The sequence below is a fragment of the Pseudopodoces humilis genome, chromosome 10 (genome assembly GCF_049639895.1).
Source record: "Pseudopodoces humilis isolate 2021_Gansu_Grassland_sample_001 chromosome 10, ASM4963989v1, whole genome shotgun sequence".
NCBI lineage: Eukaryota > Metazoa > Chordata > Aves > Passeriformes > Paridae > Pseudopodoces > Pseudopodoces humilis.
The window spans coordinates 25,836,805-25,859,915 of NC_142209.1; the positions used below are offsets into that span (position 1 = coordinate 25,836,805).

General features: G+C 40.2%; 1 protein-coding gene across 7 annotated transcripts in view; it reads right to left on the minus strand.

Annotated features, from left to right (window-relative positions):
* Positions 1-4,749: 4,749 nt before the first annotated feature.
* TTC39A (tetratricopeptide repeat domain 39A) overlaps positions 4,750-23,111 on the minus strand; it is a 43,157-nt gene continuing 24,795 nt past the window's right edge. For 6 of the 7 annotated variants that reach the window (XM_088060593.1, XM_088060595.1, XM_088060594.1 and 3 more), the window contains exons 9-19: positions 18,097-18,205; positions 17,412-17,479; positions 17,223-17,282; positions 16,297-16,458; positions 14,577-14,668; positions 13,469-13,589; positions 10,831-10,942; positions 8,879-8,993; positions 8,539-8,586; positions 8,064-8,180; positions 4,750-5,099 (exon numbers count right to left, since the gene is read on the minus strand). In XM_088060593.1, coding sequence (XP_087916719.1) covers positions 4,979-5,099; positions 8,064-8,180; positions 8,539-8,586; positions 8,879-8,993; positions 10,831-10,942; positions 13,469-13,589; positions 14,577-14,668; positions 16,297-16,458; positions 17,223-17,282; positions 17,412-17,479; positions 18,097-18,205 — 1,125 coding nt within the window. In that variant the 3' untranslated portion in view covers positions 4,750-4,978. The remainder of the gene's footprint in view (positions 5,100-8,063; positions 8,181-8,538; positions 8,587-8,878; positions 8,994-10,830; positions 10,943-13,468; positions 13,590-14,576; positions 14,669-16,296; positions 16,459-17,222; positions 17,283-17,411; positions 17,480-18,096; positions 18,206-23,111) is intronic. The other variant, XM_005521144.3, reaches the window with a different exon arrangement.

Sequence of the window (23,111 nt, forward strand, 5' to 3'; positions counted from 1 at the left end):
AGCCATGTAATTCTAGGATCCTCTGGAGTTAACAGCCTTGCTTCACTCCTCAGAATGATTTACTGAACTCCACTGAGATACAGCTCCTGTTCCACATCTGCAGAGAGAGCAGAGGCAGCTGCAGGCATCTCACACCATCACCTTCCCCAGAACATCAGGGAAAGCACCACATCCACAAAGCTCCAGCTCCTCCTGGGACACAGCTGACACCAAGCATGGCCCTGAGGCTCCAGCACTGCAGACAAACATCCCACACAGCTCCAGCACCAAGGATGTTGTTCTTACCTTCACACCCTGTGTGCTGCAGGATAAAAGGAAGGGGAAGAAGAAAACAATCCAGAGTATTGCAGCTTCTGCCTATCTTCTCTTTCTACCACATCATTACATTACTTTTAGGCCACAGGCCTGAAACTGCTGTTCCTGTACTTCACTAGCACAAGATAACTTCTATTTGCCTTTTTAAAATTGAATCAGCCCATAAAAAGAGCGTGCAGGGGGTTATGACTACTCTGTTTTGTATTCTTTCTGTAAAATAGCCAAGGAGAGAGAAAGCAAGTAGATTTCCCTGCAATGCATAATTCTAAATAAACATTTTTTTCTGTGCTTAGCCAGCAATATAAATAAGTAAGTCCTGAGGTTTAAAAAAACCACAGAAGATAATGGAGCACAGCCCAGTCCTACTGTCATGACTGAATCTGAGCAAACACTGTGCAGAACTTTACCACAGTGCAATGCAGGTATTTATTAGCTGTGTTGCTATTCATAAATCTTGAAGACAGGGATTGACTGGGCATGTCCATAAAAGAAAGTACTTGGATTTATTTTTTTTAAACACCTGAAGCAAACCTAGATAGCATCTTTAAAAAATACTCTATGATGACAAATCATTCAATTAAAACACTTGCTGGTACATGCTTTGCACATAATCTGCCACCAAAATGTATTTGCAGAACATAATGAGAAAAGAAGCAATTTCATTTCTAGTCTGTTCAGGTTACCCAATCTCATTCATCAGTGATGTTGCCAACCATTACCCATTTTCCTGTAGAGCAGTAAACAACATGACTCACCTCTTTATCTTCTCTTCCTCCCAGAGGGGAATGGTGTTGAATATGTTGTTTTGGTCATTTCATATACATTTGCTTTGCTGCTGTGTTTTTGTGCTTGAGAGTGCAAAGAAATGCCTCTTGGAGGTGGAACTGGAGGCTGAATGTTGTATTTAAACTCCTGGGAGTGCTTTTTGTGTTCTGGGACTGACATGTAGGAAAGCCTTGTCTCACATGGAGAAGCATCACTTGATGCCTCTGTTGGGCCAGAGCACACAAGCTGTCAGCCTGTGAGCTTTTAGTCTTGGACCCAGACCACAGATAACTAAAAATACTAAAGCATTCAATACAGGATTTAATGCCAAAACCAGTGTGAGATGGGAGGAAATGCTTGATATGATCCTGTTCTACACTGCTGTATTTCATAAAATGCTGTTTCCTAAGCCAAGTTTTGAGGTGCAAACAGCCAGAGGCCAGGCACAGTCAGAAGGGGACCGTCCTTAAACTATCCATCCCTGACAGCACGTGTGAACTGTGGATGGCAACTGAACCACGTGTCAGTAAGCAAAGCAGGCTCCTCTGACACAGGTAGTGTTGAACAATCTAAAATGTGTTTCCAGATTACAGTAGTTCTGTATCATGTTTATGACCACCCAGAAAAGCTGTGTCCAGCTTCAGCTCCAGCCTAACACCCTCCACCCCACAGTTTGTATCTCATCTTGTGTGACCTACAAGAGCTGGGAGCTGATGCAGTTACACCTGACCAGACCTCAGCAGGAGCTGCTGGTTCTTCAGCCCTTCTCCTCCCTCAGTGCACTGAGACCTTGCACACAGGGATTCCACATAACAGAGCTCATGATAAAAGGAACACCCCTTTTACTGCCTCACCCTTCCTGCCAGCACCACTTTCAGGTGACAGCATTATCCCACGGGACACCACAGCTTCTGCTGCAGACATCCAGGAAACTGAGCAGGTATTTCTACCCCTCCTTGGTTACTGGCAGGAAAGCACTTAATAGTTTAAAACAATACATAGGAAAAAAAAAAAAAAAAAAGTTTGTAGGTTTTATGATAAAGGTCCTGCCAAGTGCAGAAAACTTTTCTGCTGTTTGAGTTAGTAATTTTTGTCTTTGGGTAACATCTCTGGCTTTGCTGAGGATGGGGAAGAGCTGATTGTTGTTGACTAAAGCAGCAGCTTGAAGTGAAGCAGCAGTTGTTGACTAAAGCTGGTGCACAGAGTGGGTTTCTCAAGCATTGCTCAGACAGTTCAGTGTCTGAATGCAGAAGGAACCACTCCTTCAGCAGCTGAGCTATGGACTATATCCATCGGCAGTCATACTTCCATTTCCTGAATATTGGGCCATGCTTCAGCCTCTGATGTGCAATTCAATGACAATATCTGCTATTTTCTGCTATAAGTGAGTACCCTGAGGTGAGAACTCAAACATCTGTGCTTCCCTCAATTCACTGCATTTGAGTCTCCAGACTGATGAAGCAATTTAGCAGCAGAGCTGCTCCAGGCACCAGGCACCAGCTTCTGGAGGAGCAATGGAAAAACCAGCCCAGCATCGACCTTCCAGCCCAGACTGACCCCATGGAGTTTGGATCTCTGCCATGGAAGAGCACCAAAATGAAGGAACTGATGAGCAGAATGATGTTGGGCAATTGCAAATGTAACATATCAAAAAACTTACACAGTGACAATGCACCAGCCCTTCCACTCATCTTTTCCTCCAGTGAATCCACACTATTACAGTCCATAAATCCTCATTGCATAAGGAAGGTGATTATTTGCTGTGGCTTGGGAGCCAAGGAGTCAGAGTGAAACATCCCAGTGAACTACAAAGCACCCAGCTGAAGCTGGAGATCAGGTCCACAGCGTGATTGGTACTGGTATTTGAGTAAAAATTACTGTGAAAATCTTAGGAAGGTTATGAAAACCTTAGGAAAATTTTGTGATTTTCATTGCTGCAAAGCATCAGGAAAGCTGACTGAGTATCACACAGTACATCCTTTGTGTGATGTATCTCAGATCAGGCAAAATTGAGTTGTGGGTGAAATTTCAAAGATGAAAAATGAATCTACACTCAGAAGGATTGTTCACTTTCTGCAAAGTACAATTTATGCTAATTTTCACATGGCATTGCCTGCTTAAAAGATGCTAAGGCTGCCAAAATACTTGAAAAGGACACAACTGGAAGAAGAGGCGTTATATGCATGAAGTAGAACAAGAAACTTTTTATTCTATACAAAGAATGACTGAATTTTTACACTGAAGTTTTGATGTGCAGCATGTAAATAGCATAACTGTTTATACTGAATTTTATCTGAATCGAGAAATATATCGGAACTGAATTTATCTGAGAAAGTCTTTAAACTTTAAAAAATGCATACTTTATCTATGATTTTTAACTTGCAAGGACTTTTATAAAGGATATCTATTTTTAAGACAATGCAAGTTCTCCTTGTTGAGGAACTGGTGGTTCTGTCTCCTTGCATATTAAACTACAGTTATAAAACAAATTTATTTCCTTTGAGGAGGCAAAAGCAGAGCTATAAACTGTCAATTTTCTCTTCTGCTGGGAACAATCACTTTAGAAAGGATATTCACTGTGAGGTACAGAGATATGAATCTTCCTGACAAACGTCTCCATTGGAGAAAAAGGGCTGTCAGAAGACCTCCCATCTCCACCCATCAGAATGGGTAATGGGGAAGAAGCTCTTTCAAAAGGGAGGTAGAAGTGTTCCCCAAAAGCCCAGAAGCATACAGACATGGAGCTAGCCTGGAGAACAGCAAACACGAGGCAAAGCTGTGGTACCACTGACTTCACCAGTTTTCCAGCAAAGCAGGAATTCCATGGCCCAGCTCATTGCTCTATTCTCAAAGCCCCTAGCACAGAAAATCTCCCAAAAGATCAATAAAGAGCAGAAAGATAAAGGGCTGTCCTTTGTGCTGAGGGAGCCTGCTCCAGCCTCAGCTTCCTCCCACAGGGAACATCAGCCTTGTACAACAGGGACATCTCAGCTTGGGAATGCTAAAAGCAGTCACTGTAGGAAGGGCTGGGCTGTCACAGTAACTCCTGAATCACTCCAGCCACTGCAGTGTTGCCATTTCCTAAATGACCTTCAAGGACTTGCGCTTTCACTTTGACATAAGCTTCGGATCATGTTCATTCTGACAAGAGGCATTTCCTCAGAACCTTCCATTGTCAAAGAAGTGATAGAGCTTTATGCTGTCACCACCTTTCCCCCTGGAATCCACAGTAAATTAATTCAGCTGCTACGAGCAGCAGACTTGACAGGAAAACCAAACTAAAGAAAAAGTCAAGGTACTTGCATAAGGGACACCATTTTTTTCACCAGCAGGTTTCTTACAGAAGCAAAAATGTGACTGGTAGAAGCTGGTAAAGAGAAGCTTTCTGTGCACAACTAGAAATGCCCAGGATCCAGAGCCCCTCCCTGCTGTGAGATTTTCTCACACCATTCCAACTAAGCAGGTACTGTGAAAAAGCAGTGCTTCCCTCTCAGCTGCTAGCAGTGTGGATCCAAACAAACATTTAGAACCAACTGAGATTAAATCCGGAAATCTTAAAGTTTTGCTGTTTGTTTTTTTTCAAATGTTCCCCTTTCACTAAGCAAGCTACAACATAATGTTGCAAATGCAAGAAAAAGGCACACGATTGAAAAATGAATTACACAGATGTAAGTATTCAAAAAGCCAGTGTTGGAAAAACAATATTTTTCAGGGTTATGGTTGGTTTGAGAATTTTTTTGCCATGTTATTACAATAGATTAATGTTTTATGCATCACCTTTGAAATTTTAAGTTATTTGGTTTTTCACTGACTTGAAAGAAAAGAAAAAATAATTCTAAAGTGTCAGTAATTTTCTGCACCAAAGTTTGCAACAAACAGAACATCAAAGAAGAAAAAGTTACGACACTGCCGAGGCTCCACAGTGCATTCCATTTTCTGGGCCGGATTTGGCTTGGTGCAGGGCAGCTTGAATTCTGAAATGTGTCCTTGTTTCCATGGAGTAATTCTTGTAGTTTTGTCTGAAACAAAAGATCCACTCCAATGAATATATATTTTAAAAACATTTCTAAGTTATCTTTGTATTACTGTTTTAAGCAAAACAGTAGACAGCAAAAAATCCTTTCTTCACAAACTCCTTTGTTGCCTACTCTAAAATACAAGGCATGTGTTCCTGGCCAAACAATGCAGCTCTTTGTTCTTTATTTGTAGTTCCACTGTCTGGCAATTACCAGAAAAATATAGCTTAATAAGAAATTGAATCTGGTCCACTCAATCAAAATATTGAGTCCATATTAATTATCTGTAACGTCCACTTAGTTTACATTCAGAAATTAGAAGAAATTTTCTCCCTCTCAAAATGTAACTGACAGATTTGAATACAAATATTTTCAGCTTTTTAAAAAATCATTTTAATAAGGCAGACTCAATGAACACCTCATTAAAGAGGAGGGGGAAAATAAAGAAAAAAGAGAGAAGGGCAGCTGTCCTGATCCAGAGGAGGGAAACACCCCATCTCCATCCTATGGTTGGTAACAATGTGAGAATTCTGCATGTAGGAATTGAAGGCAGACAATTTGCTGCTCCAGAGCTTGGAAAGAGAAAGTGGGCACACACCAGATTCCATATCAGCTTTTGAGGAGCAATTCACCATCCCAGGGAAAGACTGGCAGGATTTCCACCACACACATCTAGTGCCTAGCTCTGCACTGTCATCTGCCTGTAGTTCCCAGTAGTTCTGTCATGCTTTAAAGAGTTACTGGAAGATTCAAAGAACCTGTATTTTCATGGAAAAGCTTATGTAAAATAAAGAAAATTTGCCCCAGGACCACATAGAAATTACAGATCCTACTTAGTAGGAATTAACATGTCAGCTCCTACAGGATGGATACAGAATCCAGATACAAAAGAGGATTAGACCATACTAATTTACTTGTAGAAGACATTTGTCATCTTTACAGAAACATAACATTAAGTATTAAACTCTGTGTATCTTAACAGCATTTCAGTTTTAAATTCATAATTCAAACCAAGCATGGCAGTGTGGTATCTGTCCGTGGCAGTGCCAGTCTCTTGGTGAAAACAAGGAATTCCATGCCCATCCTACAGCAGCTTATAATTTTATGTATGCAACACCCAAGAGGCTGACTGAGAAAAGGAGGTGGCTGGGTTCTGCTGTGTGCTGATCTGAAACCCCTTGGAGTTTTTCTTTTAAATGAAATCGATTTTGTCATGCCGAGCCTGTATTTCTCATGAGTACACTGATATTCTTGTTTGTAGTTTACAGTCATACAAATAGAAATATTTCCATGCATGACCAAGCCAAAACTGTTTATCATCTCATCCCACTCTTTCTCCCAGAGCTGAGCATCCAAGCCAGCAGCAGGACATGGATTTAGGTCAGGCAAATCAAGCGTCATGCACCAGCCAAGCGCCTGCCTGCGCTCCTGCCAACTGCAAACTGAATTCTGCAGCCCCAACCCCACCAACACTCTGCTCTCCCTCTCGTGGCTGCTGAGACATTCAGTGTTTGTAGCTGAAAGCTCATAAACCCAGGGCATTTTAATGCCACAGGTGGAAATGTAAGAGCTGCACCGTTATTTATGACTGACTGAAACAAGGAGTTGTTTGTAATAAAGCGGGGGGGGGGGGGTGTTGTTGGTTTTGGGGGGGGGTTTTGGTTTGTTTTTTGGTTTGTTTGTTTTTTGAATGTCATTACAGTTCTCAAGAGTTCTTTGAGCACAGCAAGTCTGAGTAGCAGCTTTCATACACTGGGCACAGCATATTTTTCAAGGCTGCTGTCTGTTAAGCCAAACACCTTCTCCTGAGACACTCAGAGCTGACAGGGAAAGGTGCAATGGCCAAGCAGCAATGACAGAAGTTTCAGCTGGAATCAGCAGCTCCAAGTCACTCATTTGTAGATCTCTTGTTAAGAGAGATTTGGAAAAAGGAAATGAGGACAGGAGAGGTGTGTTTTGAGGAACATGAAGCCAATTGAAACATTTTCCACTACACTTTGCTAATGCAATTTTTGCTGCTCTTAATATCTTCCATGAGTCTACAGAGAACCAGGCTCAGAAGCACAGGAGATTAAGGACTGCAATATTTTAATTTTGTGCTGACAGGCTTTTGGCATAATCTTTAGTAGGTTTGATTTGCTACTCTGACTTGCAGAGCTGCCTGACTTGGACAAAAAGCAACATTAAAACTCTATCTGACCTCTCTTACCCAGGGGCAGGCATCGGTTTTGTAGCTGCTCACACCTGTGGCAGTGACTCTGCACATCTGGACTCATTCAGGATCCAGGCAGAGGTGAACTACCCTGCTGCTGCTGGATGCTTCAAGAGGGGGAGAGCTGTTTGGGTTGAATTTCCTCCCTCCCCATCACAGCCAAAATTTTGACTCAGCAGAGAAATAAAGGTTCAGAGGTAAACCCCATATTTTGTTAATTTTACAATAAAGAAATACACATGATCAAGTCCAACTTCCCACAAACCTACTGCTAGAACAATCAATCCCACAAACAGTAAAAGCAGGTGGTTTAGCTGCCTTGATGAAGATGAAACAATCAAAGATACCAAGTGTAACCTGAAGCATTATCTTAAATGTATTTCATCAAGGAAAGAAACAGGCACTGCTGGCCATCAATTTAAGTAATGCTATTTTAGCCATAACACAGAGCCTTGATTTAATTTAATACATCTTTTATATGAATAAGCAAATAGACTACAAAGATTATTAAATTTTGTTACACATGGATTATTTCTTGTGGAAGCCTTTGACATTCCTATTAAGATATTTAAATTTTTTGACTGAACAAATGTAACACCTACCACTGGAAAGGTCCAAAACAAAGCTAAGGCATGCACGCTCCCACTGGAAAAATGAAATGGGTTTCTATGATATTAATGAAATGATTCTGCTTCCTGCTAACCAGTAAAACACCAAACTGATCCATCAGACACCAACACAGGCTTTTCGCTTACTTTGCTTTTTCCAGAAGTTTTATTGCTTCTTCTCTTCTATCCTGGTCCAGATACAGTATCGCCAGCTCCAGCAAGGCATTTGGAATTAGATAATGGTCATATTTTATCTTCTTCTCACTGCATTGGAAAAGAAATAGCCTAGAGACCTTGAAATGATATCTTGTTTCCCTCATTTAACAGCTCCAAACACAAATAAATAGGAGATTACCTAAGATCAGAAGGAGCTATCAATCAATCTCTGTTACAACACTTGTCATGTTCTCTATCCAAAGCTCCCTTCTGGGTTATTAAATGTGTATTTTGCTTAAGCATTCTACACAGTATGTATAATCTCAGGATTAGAAAATAATGCCTTTATTATCAGGGAAGTGTTAGAAAAGATGACAATATCATGAGTTCTATCCATGTGAGCTGACAAAAGAGGTGCCATTCACCACATGATGTGCAGAAGTTCCCAGTGTAATCATGCTCCCACCTGTCTCTGCAGAGTGCATTTGGCTTTTTGGGTACAGCTTCTTCATGACTGGGAAGAGGAAGGGACAATAAAAGCTAAGTGGTATCTGAAAAATTTTGTGCACCTTCAGCTCCCCAAAAAGGAGAAAATACCTCAATAAAAATTTATTTAAAAATAAAAGTATAAACTGAAGATTTGAAATTCTTCAACACATGGCTAATAACAGTGGAAATTAAAACTGAAATACCTTGAAGCAAACACTAAAGATACTGCACTCCTTGCCCTTCTATTCATATCATGGTTGCATCTCCTCTTACTTGAAACTCAAGAGCTCTCCTACATGCCAGGTATGAAAACTTACTTTAAATAGATGTAATTAAAATGGTCTTCTGCTTCTGAGATCTTGCCCAAATGCTTGAAGCATAATCCCTTTAACAGCTTTATCACACACCGGTCATCTGCCAGTAGTTCTGTAGCTGCAGAAGGAAATAAATGGCACATTTTAGAAAACTCTACAACAGAGGAGACTTTTCTGCCTGTAGGGAAACTTCAAAGGTTAAGTGTTAGTACAGTCCATCTGCTGAAACACAGGAAAGAACTAATTGGTGAATTTAATTTAATGCAGAGACAAACACACATCAACCTTTCCATAAATTGATCCAACTTTGTCCAAAAATTGTTGGGCTGTTCTTTCTCTCCCTACTCCCACTGAACCACTATTTCAGAGTCTTACTGCTCTGACACATAAAAACTAATTTAAGGTTATTCGATCATTTTGTAAATACTGAAGTCCAGTTTACAGTATCTCAGCCCTTTGCCTTTATTGCCCTGTACAGCTCTTCTGCTTCCTGACATGGCCCATAGGCAAGAATGCTGTCAATTCTCTACCTTCATTTGGCTAAATAAAAATATGTGAAACTTCGCTATCTGTACATCGCATCTTACCATACCCTTCTTTGAAGTTTATGCTTCTGAGAGCCCAGAGTGTTACCCGTTTCACCTAGTTCAAAATCCTTACTATCAACACTTCTTCTCCATCAGAAAGTTTCTGCATAATACATATTAAGGAAAACATCTGGGTTTTTCATAGCTGATCCATACAGGCAGCTTACTCTTAAAAATTTACAGGCAAAATCTTCAGCTTGATTGCTCATTTCCAATTCATTAAATATGCCTGAAAACAGCAAGTCAATACCTTGCAGGTATTGAACAGGCAGCACTTTATATTGTTATCATTTTTAAAATATATCCCACTTTTCAATTAAATGTCCTCATAGTGTTCTACAAACATGAATCTGCTACAAATCCCTGCAAAATGCAACCTGAGCCACAATTTTCCAACTAAGAAAAAAGGGAACAGGGAAATACTTCACTTATTTAAAATGATGAAACAAAATGGGTGACAAGGTGAAAAGGTCAAAGGCCTTTTTCTAAGATGTCACCTTCACTAAAAATATTTTCCCATTCTCTTTTTCAATTAATTAAAAATAGATAGTTTTAGCCAGTCTTTCAAGCAACCCTTTCAAATCTTGTATAACTCACTGCACAGGAGTCCAAGGCCTTAGAAAAGACTGCAATGCAGTGTTTTAGCCTATATTCCTTTGTTAACAGGGGCTTGATCCTTTTGTAAGAAGGTTGTATATAATAGTAATAAGATCAAATATTGATCAAGGAAAAACTCTGAGAAATGCTGTGCAGAATGCTTGCACTCCCATAGGAACTGGGAAGGACTGACAAGAAATAAACACCGATTCAATTTTGCCATGGATAGCTAATTAAGAGACTGACAGAAAATGTGGTAACAGAGCCTGTTTCAGTTTAATCCCATATTGTGCTCGTTGAAAGGCCATCCCTGGTGTCCTGGATTTCTGCAGCACACTGGTGACATCAGAACACTCAGCCCAAAGGTCACGTCACAAACTGACAGCACTTTTAAAACAAAAAAACAACTCCTCTCCTATTTGTCCTTCAAAATTGAGGATAACAAAATCTGAGGATAACAAAGCTTCAGGATCCAGGTAATCAAGTCAATGAACATGATACTGATTTAGCAAAATAAACAGACCTTTATCACGTCATAAACCATTCCTAACACACATCTTTGGACGGAAAATCACTTGCATTATTGTAAGTTATTGCTATGTTAAAAGTAAAAAATATTCCTATCGGCTTAAACAGTTTATGGTTTCATTATCTATGTTCCTCCTGTGACCCAATTAACTTTACTAATGAGTGTGTCTCTATTCACAGATAAGATCCCTAGCTATCTCTAGCTATTAAAGTGTAAAATAACTGCTTAAAACCACTGGTTACCTGAACTTCTTGCCAATGCTTCTTCTGCTTCATTTAAAGTCTCTAGCATGCCTTCTGTTAAGTTTGGACATTTTCCAATTACAGCGTAGCCATTCCAGATATACATCATTTCCTGGGGTCAGGGAGAAATGACAGCACTGGATAAATGTAGTTGTCAAATACTTCAGTTTATCTCTGCATGATGAAAAAGTTACAGGTTCCTTAAATAAAGTCAATTTGTCAAAATGTATTTTCATTGCAACTGAAAACTTGTTACGCTGGTTTTCAGAAGAAATTAGCCCTGGAAGACACCTCAAGAGCTGCTTACTGCACACAATGCAAAGGAGATTGCTTGAACAGAATGCAAACATATTCTCACTTAGAGAAGAAGGCAAGTACCAACAAAACAGACTTAAAACATTCACAGCACATGTTAATTGTCCCTTCATTAAGGTCACCTCTTGTTTTTCAGTTCTATCCTAGCAAAGGCATTAATATCCATAAATATCTGCAATGTACTGCTTCCACAGGAAAAGTATGAAATCTCAGGACAGCAAAACAAACCAAAAATAAAACCAAACCCTTTAACCTTTAAGCCAAGTTTCAAACAGACAGAATTTTAAATCTGAACTGTAAACCTTTTACATTCCTCAGGTTTGTTTGATGTTCCCAAAGAAAGTAATTTCTTTATTATTCAACTGTCCTTAGGGTAAGTTTTATTAAAAACTACTGGCCGAATTCCTATTTGCTATTGTGGTTCTTAGAGTATATCACCAAATGTGCCCATTGCTACTACCAATCACTACGTGAAAGATTAAAATATTATATAGACTTACAAGTGGCCTTCATGACATATTATTTAATCATAAAATCACAGAACATCCTGAGATGGCAGGGACCCACCAGGACCATTGAGTCCAGCCCAATTGCACCCCAGGAATGCCATCCTGTGCCTGAGAGCGTTGTCTAAAAACTTCTTGAGTGCTGTCAGGCTAGTGCTGTGCCCATTCCCTGGGGAGCCTGGTCAGTACCCAACCACCCTCTGGGTGAAGAACCTTTACTTAATACCCAGCCTAAACCTTCCCTGACACAGCTTCATGTCATTCCCTCATGTCCTGTCACTGACCACCAGAGAGAACAGATCAGTGTCTGATATACTAGTTCTATTTATTTACATTATCTTATCTGCATGTGATAATTTAAAGCATTTAGATAAAATTTCTATATGGAAGAACTGAATTGTGGAACTACAGCAGAGAAAAAAAAAAAAGCAAAAAGAAAAAGCTCTCAGGCTAGAATAGCTGAAACAGCATGTTAACTCCAGTCACTGTTGCTTTCACCATCTGGTCTCTGTCGATTGGAAAACCTGTGCTGAGTTTACAGGGCCTGCTCCAGATTCATTAACATGGTTTTCAAACAGAAGTATTCAAATCACATTTATTCAAGCTAAACCTCTGAGCTAAGACTTGCTTAAGGACTCACTCTTTCCAGTAAGTCTCCTGATAATGAAAAGAAAAATCCTGGAGATGAGACTCTGTCCCCAGTTCCACATCCATTAAGCGCTTTTATCTGTTCAGCTGCGGCATCTGCTGCCTTGGAAACGCAACTGCACAGCAGCCAAGGACACAGTGCCCAGCCAGAGAGCCCCTGGTACAGAAACCTGCTCTGTCAAAATCCCATCAGTACAGCCCAGCCAAACCTCAGGTGTGTGCACTCCTTCCTCTCTGAAATCTGAAAGGCACATCAAAGTAATCTAATTATTTCTCACTTCAGTCTTACTAGTGGAACGTGGCCCCTGGTGAATACCCATGCTCTGCTGTAACAACTATTTCAGGAGGCACAGTGTCACGTACCCCTGGTAGGCTGGGGAGTGGTCTCCAAGAGGTTCTTCTTAATCTGGAATTTCCTTAAAGAGTATTTACTAATTATCCATCTCTTTCTTAAAAACACAACAGCTCAAAGCGCTGCGTTAACACTGTACTTGGCAAATCCCTGGACTTAAAGCCCTTTCATGTTCTTTTATCCATGTTCTTTGTAGACAGATTTTTCTAAGTGCAATGGGTGCCTCATGCAACTGCCCACAGGGAACAGGCCAGCATTACAGGGTTAAAAAAAATTTAAACAAAAACCCCAGCAGCCACAGTGGTTTTCTCACAGAGAGGCCAAAGGAATCAGTTGTTTCATCCCAGCACCCATGAGCTGCTCTGGAGAGCACCAAACTGCAAACACTCAGGGCACATTAAACAGCTCCTTACATGCAGTCCCCAAACCCTCCATTGTTTCCTTGACACCGACCCTCCTTGTACCTTATAGTCCTCTGTTAGCAAATGACACGACAGAAGAGACCCAGGGCAAAGTTCCTCCAAAGGGAACCAAAAGAAAGCTGTTGGGAGCACGCTATTCTATAGCTGGAATAATGAGTTACACATGCAACACATTTACGTGTCACAAACAGCTGGCTGGGTTCCCTGTGGCTGGTGCATGCCCCAGTTTTACAGCATTCCTCGCATTCATCTGGCTTCGCTTTGGGAACATTCCAGTCTCCTGCCAAGGTTTTACCTTAGAAACATGGAAAGATACTATTCCAATTATCTCAGGTTTATTTCTCTAAATTAAAAAAATGTTGAAAAGGAGGCATGTTTGGGTATTTCTAACTTACCAAAGGTGGGACAGGCAAAGGAACAGGGTTTGAAGAGAGATACCGTCGTGCTTTCCGAATTGCAAACTTTTCTGTGGGCAGAGATTTCCCCGCAATTTTCAGTTTCAGACTGGGAACAATCCTGAAAGTTTAAAGGAAAACTTAAGGAATTTTTTCCCTGTGAACCTCTGAGACGAAGACATTCAAACTTAAAAAAAAAAACAAAAAAAACCTAACAAAAATCAAACCAAGGAGAACTTAAAAAAGCTGTTGCACACTGGGCTATTGCTACCTCGGGGAAGCTGAGCAATACATACTCACAAAAGCTGTCTTTATGCAGGGCACGTTTATCTCTAGGCTTCCTCTTTAATCAAGCAGGAGGAGAGGGACTCTTCCCCACTGAAAGATTAAATTAGATGATGCACCTGACTTATAAAGGGCTCATCTCTCTTCACAGACTAAGAAAGAGGCAAACTAGCTTTTGTCTTTCCATTCTCCCAAAGCCTAAAACTATTTACTTCATAGTGGTTTCCAAATTAGGTGAAATCTGTTTATAATGATTACAAAAGACAGAGAAAACTTGGAAAAAGTACTGTAATTACATTAAAAAAAAAAATCTCATATAAAAATTGTAAACCCTAAAGTAACCAAATTCTCTTTGCCCCAGCAAGCCTTTTTGATTTTAAACATTAGACTACCACAGTGGGGTTATCTCACTGTGTTTATAATGCATAGATTCACATGCACATTAAATAATTTCTTACTTCCCTGAGACTCAGAACCCAAGAATCAAATTGTGCTGATGTTCCCACTAAGGAAGCACACAACTTGCAGCACAATCCATTGAAGGCTTTCACATCTTACATTCCATTTTGATTAAAGGAAGCAAGTGAAAAAGAATGTATTTACATGGAACAGCAGCAGCCACTGTATGGCCAGGAGAAATCTGCTGTCCGAACTCAGGGTCCACTTTAGTCTAAAAGATGTTGAACTCTGCAATTTCTTACCAATCCAATGCTATTTGCACGATTCTTCAAATCTGCATGATGAATAATTTCTCCTCTCTTCCCCCAACACTGTGACATGAAAAGATTGTAAATTGTTGTAACTGTGAGTTTGCAAATTTTACCTAAATAATTCAACTTCGCTGTCTCCAAAAGGACTGCAGTCATCTGGTCCAAACATACTGAGATAAGCAGCTTTCATGTAAATGTAAGTAGCCTGCAAATGCAATGAAGAATATCTAAACAGAAAAATAAATTTACATCACCTTTATTCATATAAAGCAAAAAACCATTTAGCAACCCCTTTATTTATATAAAATAAAAACCAGCAACATAAAGGGAAGAAGTTTCTGCTTTTGCTCACAGTCTTACAAAAACTTAAGTAAGAGATAAGTGTTTTAGAAAGTGAGCATAGAATATTGTTTTTAAATCATGTATGTGTTATTTTAGTATGCATTAGTTTATAGTTTGTGTCCAAATTCCAAGAAAAAAACCTCATACTTAAGTAAGTTTTTAATACTCTTAGGAACACATGCTAGAAAACCTAAGATAAGGTCATGCTCAGAGAAAAAACTCAATATTATACAGTCTCTGTGTCCCATCACCACTTGCTAACATATCCCAAATAGTAGGTTCTAGAAAACAGTCACTCCCTGGAGTTCAGGGGAGCAGACTTTGGCCTCTTCAGGGATCTAAGTGGTTGAGCACCATGAGATAAAGCCCTGGAGGGAAGAGGGGCCCATGAAATCTGGTTAATATTGAAGGATCAGCTCCTCCAAGCCCAGGAGCAATGCATCCTAAAAAAAGAGGAAGTCAGGCAAAAACTCCTGGAGGCCCATGTGGTGAAAAAGGATCTACTGGACAAACTCAAGACACAAAAAGGAAACCTACAGAGGGTGAAGGGAAGCACATATAGCCTGGGAGGAATATAGAGAAATTGAACAGCCAGGTTAAGAAAACTAAAGCCCTGATGTCTGGTCAGGGATGGAAAGAAGAAGAAGGAAAGACTCTATAGGTATGATGGCGATAAAAGGAACACTAGAGAAAATGTGGGCACTCTCTGGAAGAAAACAGGAGACAAGGCTACCCAGGATCTGGAGAAGGCTGAGGAACTCTGACTTTTTCTCCTCAGTCTTCACCATCAAGTGCCCCAGCCTCCCCGCCTCAGGAAGGGTCAAAGAAGGCAAAGGCAGAGAATGTGAGATGAACTGCCTAGGGCAGGAGAAGTTTGGGTTCAAGACCATCTAATGAACCTGAAGGTCCACAAGATCATGGATTCCGAGGGAAATGGTGAATGATGTTGCTAAGCCACTGCACATCATATCTGTGAAGTCAAGCCAGTCCAAGAAAATCCCCCTTAACTGGAATAGGGGAAACATAGCCACTATATGGAAAAAGGCAAAAAGGCAAGAGAAAGGGAGGAAAACTACCAGGTTTCTGGATTGAAGAGCTGCTCCCTTCCAGATGCACAGGGATAGGAGCCACTTCTAATTGTGTTTATTACCCTGGAGGCATCTCCATGGCTAACCTCATTCATCAGCACAAGAGCTTTTATCCACAGCATAATGAAAGAAATGGCAACTTGCACCATTAATTGCAATATTTGATGACACAACCAGTCAATACACAGCATCTCTAACAAGCTGCTCTTCCAGTTGGGCCCAAAAGATTTCTGCTTGCTCACCATCTGTTCAGATTTGAATGCTTGCAATTCACATCATTCTGTAGCACTCACAGCAGGCCAGGTTTTACTTTGCAGTCTGTACCTTCAAAGCTACAAAAAGTCAACTCAATTTGCCTGAAAGTTAATAGATGCTACAGGTCCTCCTGTTCTGCTGAACTTACCTTTGACCAAGTGTTTTCCTTGCTCAGCAGGTCTGCGTAGAAAAAAGCCATTTTCCACTGGCGCTTGTAGGTGAAGCACCACATCAGCTCCCAGTAGCACATGTGATGAAACTGCTTCCAGTACTGCTGAGCTTCGCAGCATTCCTCGTACCTATTGACTGCCTGCACACAGAGATTTCCAAACACTGCCTCAGTCAGGTGTAAATGCACAGACAGAGGAGCTGGAACACACACTGGGGCTCCAGGATCTGCCTGCATGGCCCTAGCAGCTTCCAAATTATTGACAGCCCAGTGTTTCCCAACATCTCTTGGCTACACAGAGATTCTTGGCTACACAGTCATCCTTGTGGTAGCAAGTTTACCCTGCCACAGAGCTCTGCATTCCTGAAAGTTATGTTTCTAAGCATACCCAAAATGAATGCTTGTGTCTCAGGAAATTAGGGAACTGAAGGCAGAGGACAGATGCACAGCTGACATTTATTGCTGCACTTCTATGGATTTCAAGGGAGCTACTGCCCAGAGCACCAGCTGATACTCTGGTCTCAGAGTATTTTGGACATGCTTTTCTCATCTTAATAATTTTTTCAAGTCTTTTATGACTCTCTGTTCACACTGAAGGCAAAGGATTACCACTGGGTCTCATTAAAGACACAATCTGCTGCAGGATGGAAAAAACAATGATAAAACTGTGTCATTAATCCTGGTGAACTAGATTATCACCAGAAATTGTGAGGAGTAGCAAAATGAGGTGGAGAAACAAGTTAGTCAAGGTAGTTTAGAAAATTCCTATTTGTAACTCAATAAACTACAAATTACACATAGGCCAAAGCCAAAGGAAGCATTAGCCATAAAGGAAACAACATTCCTGGAGGAATTTTTCTAAAGCCTTTGAAATTTACTTTCTCAAGAGAAAAATGATTACTTACCGCATCAATATTACCCTTTAGTGTTTCTATCCTGCCTGCAAAAAACAGGAATATGGCTCCCTGTAATAAATAATAATAAAAATACAAGTATTCTATAACAGTTTTCAATCTGACCATACACTCTAGATCTTTGATTTTTGGCACGAAAACATTAAATGATCACACCAAATAAATTATGATTCATTTTACCTTTGGATAGCGTGCCAAGTAAGGCTTAAGTAGTTTTTCTGCCTCCTCAACATTTCCTTTTCCTGTCCCTAGAATATGTAAAAATGCAAGTAATAAAAATAGTTAGAAAACAAAGCAGAAAAAAAAAAATAACAGGAATGCAAGTTACTGATTTTCAGTCCTCAACTGGCCAACATGCTGGCTCCTCTCTCCACTAAGTAAGCCACAAATACAAGTCAGTGCTGCACTAAGGCAGCAGCAGGAAGCCCTCAAAACATTGTGCTTCCTGACTTGAAAACTCAGGCACAGACAAACACATTTTGTAGAATGATTTAACAGGAGATAACACAGAAGTACACATTAGTGGGAAGCTGACACAAAAATCCAGTGTCAACAAAGTAATTATCACTTATAGCCATTATTTTAACTTCCCCAATAATGCACCTGGCTAAAACAGAGTTAGTTCTCACAACTTTCTTGGCCATCCTCAGAATCTCCCTTCTCACGTGGAAAACACACATCCATCTTAAAAACTAAAACACAGTCTTCAGTTATGGTCATTACTGATCATATGACCCACAAATGAGCTACATTTAACCTGGTTACAGACAAACAATTCACCAACAAATAGGTGACAGAATCATCTTTTCCCCCTTGTGTCCCACAAGAGCTAATCAAATCCAAGGGTTATTATAAGCAATCTTACCTAACACAAAGGTCATGAAAGTATGATAGCAAAGCAACAGCATGGTACACAGCACCGACCTAAAGCTGTACGATGATGCTCCTTCTTGAAGCTGCAGCAGACCATGTTCCTGTGCAAACAGAGGGAGGGGGACAAGGTGTTGGAAAAGAACCCGTGCTGTGTTTTGCTGGCTTAACTTCTGCAGGGTCAGCTGTGGGTTGCTCACTCGCCAAATTCCCCAAAAAGCACTGACAAATTCCTCAAAAGGCACTGATTGCTTATCCAGCAATCAAAGATAAAAATACATCTATTCATTTGTCTAAGTTTTTCATGGAGTTACTGCTTAGCCTGGAAAACACCCAGTGACAGAGCAGCAACTTAGGATGTATTACATGGTTAACATAAGGAAACAACTTATCACCATGACCCAAGTGCTGCTAAACATCATTCCAGAAACAAAACACGGGGTTTTGAAAAGCAAGGCAAAACCCACAAATCACCATTGTACAGTGTATTCTTCTTTGCTGTGGTTCACTGCACTGAAGAGTTAAAGGTATCAAGAAAATAAAATCTGCAACAAGCAGAGCAAAAGATACCAGGACAAAAAGACATTTTAAAGTATGCCAAGAACAAAAGGAGCTTTGCAATGATGTTGGCCCACTGCTACAAGTGGAAAAATATGATGAAAAGAAGAGTATTTCTGTTCCCTTTGGGAAGAACTAAAGCAATCAAGTATAACACCGTGTTCATAGTCGATGACAGCATGATGGATAACCAACTATAGGGATTCTAGTTCCTGAGGCAAGAGCACTTATCAGCCCATTCTAGGACTAGTTCCATGATATCAGCAGCAAGAATATAAATATGCAGATGTATCAAACAAGAGATCTGCCTACTTGCGAATATGCACAGTAAGATATCCACTGTGTGCTGGGACAAAATCTGTTTAAAAGTCACTCCGATACTGCAGGTCAAGGTCACTGGAACACGATGTGTGTGACTACAAGGACACCCTTTCAAATCAGCTACTCTATAAATAGGAACCCTGAGGGATGTCTATCAGAGGCACCAGGAAAGGCATTGGGGAGAGCCCTCAGAGCATGATCCCAGCACAGATTTACATCTTTTGTGTGTCCTTGTTGACTGAGGGGTGTTACACCACCACACCTTCATTGCTTACTGTGTAAACACTGAAGCCTGTAATCATATTCTCATTTTCCTCAGACATATATTTTTATTATTGCACTTAATAGTGCACTTAATTGTTTTCACATAAATACAGGGGGTTGTGATTTCTCTTTGTTTTTATTTTTAAAACCCAATGTATTACATTAATTACTGCTATAAGGAAAAATATGACTATATTTGCAGATCAATTATTATAACATCTAGTTGGGACAAAGTAATGAAAATACTGACTTGCATGTCACTACAAAAGAAATTAAAAGATAGTAAAATCATTACAGAAAATCAGTGACTTAATGGAAATCAAGTACTTAGCAAAATAAAACCAGTTTAATTTTCTGCTGAGAGAAGTTTGGCTGACACAAATAAGTAACAAAATATGATGTATTCAACATCTTCAAACTGCCTAGATGAAACCCAGAAATATTTGTATTTTTAAAAAGTAGCACTTCAAGGTAGAAGTAAAACAAAACATTCCATGGAATGAATTTTGGCAAAAAAATTCCAAAGTATATTTCCAAAGTACACTTTTTGCAATAAAAAAACCTTCAGGCTTGATATTTCACTTAGCCTTTACTGACACTAGGCCTTACAGCATTTAATATCTTTCATATTATATAAAAATATATATTTAATTAATATGAACAGCACTAAGAATGATTCAAACAGACTTTGTCATATAAAATAATGTAACCTTTGTCAAGTTGATCTCAATTATGTTTTAGTCTCAAAAGCATATTTGAGTGCAGTCAAACACAAAGTTATAATCTGTATGGACAAGGAATGAACCCACACCCACCTTACACAGGACTGCATCCTGGATAGCAGTAACTGGATTAAGAATAATGCCCAATCAGAAAAGGAGTGCAAATCTAAAACACCCTTAATTCTAAATTATTGAACTGAGTAGTTACACAGGCATAAGAAGCTCACTGAGCAAGTTAGTTCACTCTGTGGAATGTCCATAAGCCTATCTAGTCCAGCAGAGGTATTAAAAGCTGTTTACTTTTCACTCTGCCACCTGAATATCCCAAACTTTCTGTATTAAAGTAATAACAACCAATAGAAGACACAGTCTAAATAAAATAAATCTATTAGTTGTTATTAGCATTGCTCGTAGAATACATTGCAGCAAAGCTGCTTCTTCTCAAAAAATCTCTTTCCAACTGCTTCTCTTACAATGGGATATCCAGAAAATAGGAATATGAAGGGTGTCACTGGGAATCATGCTTTACATCCCACACTCCCTAGCTGGCCTCCTGAGGCTCCCTCTGTGCCTGGCTGAGGCAGAGGTTCTCCTCCAAGGAACAGTTTGGCACAGCAGCCTGGATCAGGCACATGAATCACTTTTCAAGCACCACCCTTTCTCCAGTGGGAGCCTACAGGGATTAGCCTACAATCCCCATCAGCCAAGGGAGTGCCAGGAGCTGGGCAATGCAAGGCTCTCCAGGATCAGACGGAGGATCTGGGAACCAAATCACAAGCACTTGAGCCTAAGGAGTAACTCTGCAAACACACTGCACTCACTTAGGGATTGGCACCAGTGAGTACATTATATTTAATTGTCAGGACACACCTTCTAACCATAAATGACCCATAACTATCTCCCACACCTATGTCACAACTGATAGAAGCAATCCCAGAACACCAGGAATGAGTATCCAAACATCTATTACAGGGCATTTTGCAACAATATAAAGCAGATGTCAAAGCAGTAAGTGTTCATCATTTTTCCAGAAAGATATTTTTGTAATTTCCCTAACTGACACTAACACATTTCAGTTTTATTTTCACACAAAACATAAACTGTTCTGAAGGATATAAAGAGGAGCACAGAGCAGACATGTTCCAGTGTGGTAACTCAGCATTCTGTGCAAGCTCCTCATGACATCTCACAGTCTAATTCCCAAGACTGTCACTACATTATATTATATCAGTATCTCATTGATTGAATTGGTGTCCCAAGACATCCAATGCTCTGTCATTCAGGACTCCCCACGTGAGCACCAGGGATTCCCACAGCAGTTGCACGATGAACAAGGTCAATTCTCAAAATCATTATCAGACAACACCGAGACTGGTTCATATTTATTTCAGCTGTTACTGACTAAAATCCATTGATTTTCCTGAAGCAAAAATAATTGGCTGTTATTTTAAAATAATTCTTTTTATTAGGGATCTTGACCATGAAAGCAAAGCAAGGTCATTTTTCATGTCCCATGGCCTGATCACATTGCTGCAGGTTTAGCAAAGAGGATGGATACTACTAATAGCTTTACAAAGAACTGACAAATTAAGCTGATAGACAGGGTATTTGAATGTACTCCATTAAACAATATTAGATTTAAGCTTCATTTAAAATTTGAAGAGCTCAAAATGCAATTCAAAAGAGATACTTAGTGAGAAACTGGAATTCAATTTATTAGAAATTGACACATCAAGAACATTCTTCAGCTTTGGAAAAAATGTCCTCCCACATTAAAAAAAAAAAAAAAGTATAATTTGAAAGAAATTGGTTCTATCTGACAGTTTTCCTGCCTTCCTGTGAAATCATGCTGTCATCTGACCCTCTGACAAATTGCACTTAACATATGGTAAGCTCATGTCAAACTGTTCTGCAGTTTAGCAGCACAGCATTTGTAATCACCTATAAAATAAGCACAAGAGTAAATATTAGCCTGGGACCTGGCAGAGGAGCCAGTGAGGAGGATTCAGGCTTCCAGGGAGACAGTGCAAGGAGTCTCCTGCTCTCACGTCACTGGGCACGTCACAGGTTAGTCCCAGTTTAACACCCAAGTGCAGATGGGACACACACTCCACCTACTGCCCAGTGAGGCTGCTGTGCTCCCCAGCACAGGGTGCCTGACACACCTCTGCCCACGAGGAACTTCTCTCAAAAGGGAGCAAAACTGCACAGAACTTCACTGCCCAAATGTGGGGCCTGTGCTACTAAACACAAATAAACCCATGATTTGACTAACGATGCAAAGGAAAGGAGCTTAAACAGTGTGAAGGGCACAGCTGGCACATCCTGGACTGGAAGGGAACAAACATGGCCACAGGCTACTTTTTATATTTTCTTGATCTTATCCCACCTACTATTTTGAGACTCCAGACTGCTGTTAAGTTGATCATGGTGTCCACAGTACCCACAAATGGCTTAGGAAGTGCTGGAGCTCTGGGCATGTCCTCATTTGCTGTTCCCCACGACATGACTCAGAGATGAGGAGAGTCCCCAGGGGAAAACCTGCTGGCTTTGAGGCACATTGGTATCATGGAGGATCACATGATGTAAATTTATATCCAGTTCTAATAAACACATGACCCACACCAAAATCCAGCTGTCCTGCAGTGCACTATAGCTCTCCCAGGTAAACAGCAAACAGCTCAAGGCACTAACCATGACTCTGCTGCACAATCTAATACTCAGAGTAAGCATTTAAAGGAAAAGACTGCAGCATCAAACACAGGTGTATGAAAAACTCCTGGACAAGTGCAGCACAGATGAACAAATTTTCCTCTCCTCCTCTGTCACTGTTTCTTTCACCCTCTAGACTCCTGTCTACTGTCTTGTTGCAAACTTTGGAAAACCACCAAGGAAAGGACTGCACATGCAATTGCAGTTTTGCTTTTGGCTTTAGGCACCTGACTCACAAATGTTATATGCAGAAAGACTTTTTTAGGATGTTAAAATAAATGGCTATCAATGAACTTTGATCAACATGTTTAAAATGTTCCTTTGTGTGGTGCGCAAACAACAGGGTTTTGCTCAAATTTATGGTAATCTAGGTCATGCTTCAGTGAGTTATTAAGGAACTGTAATAGGAGCTGACTCATCAACACAAATATCA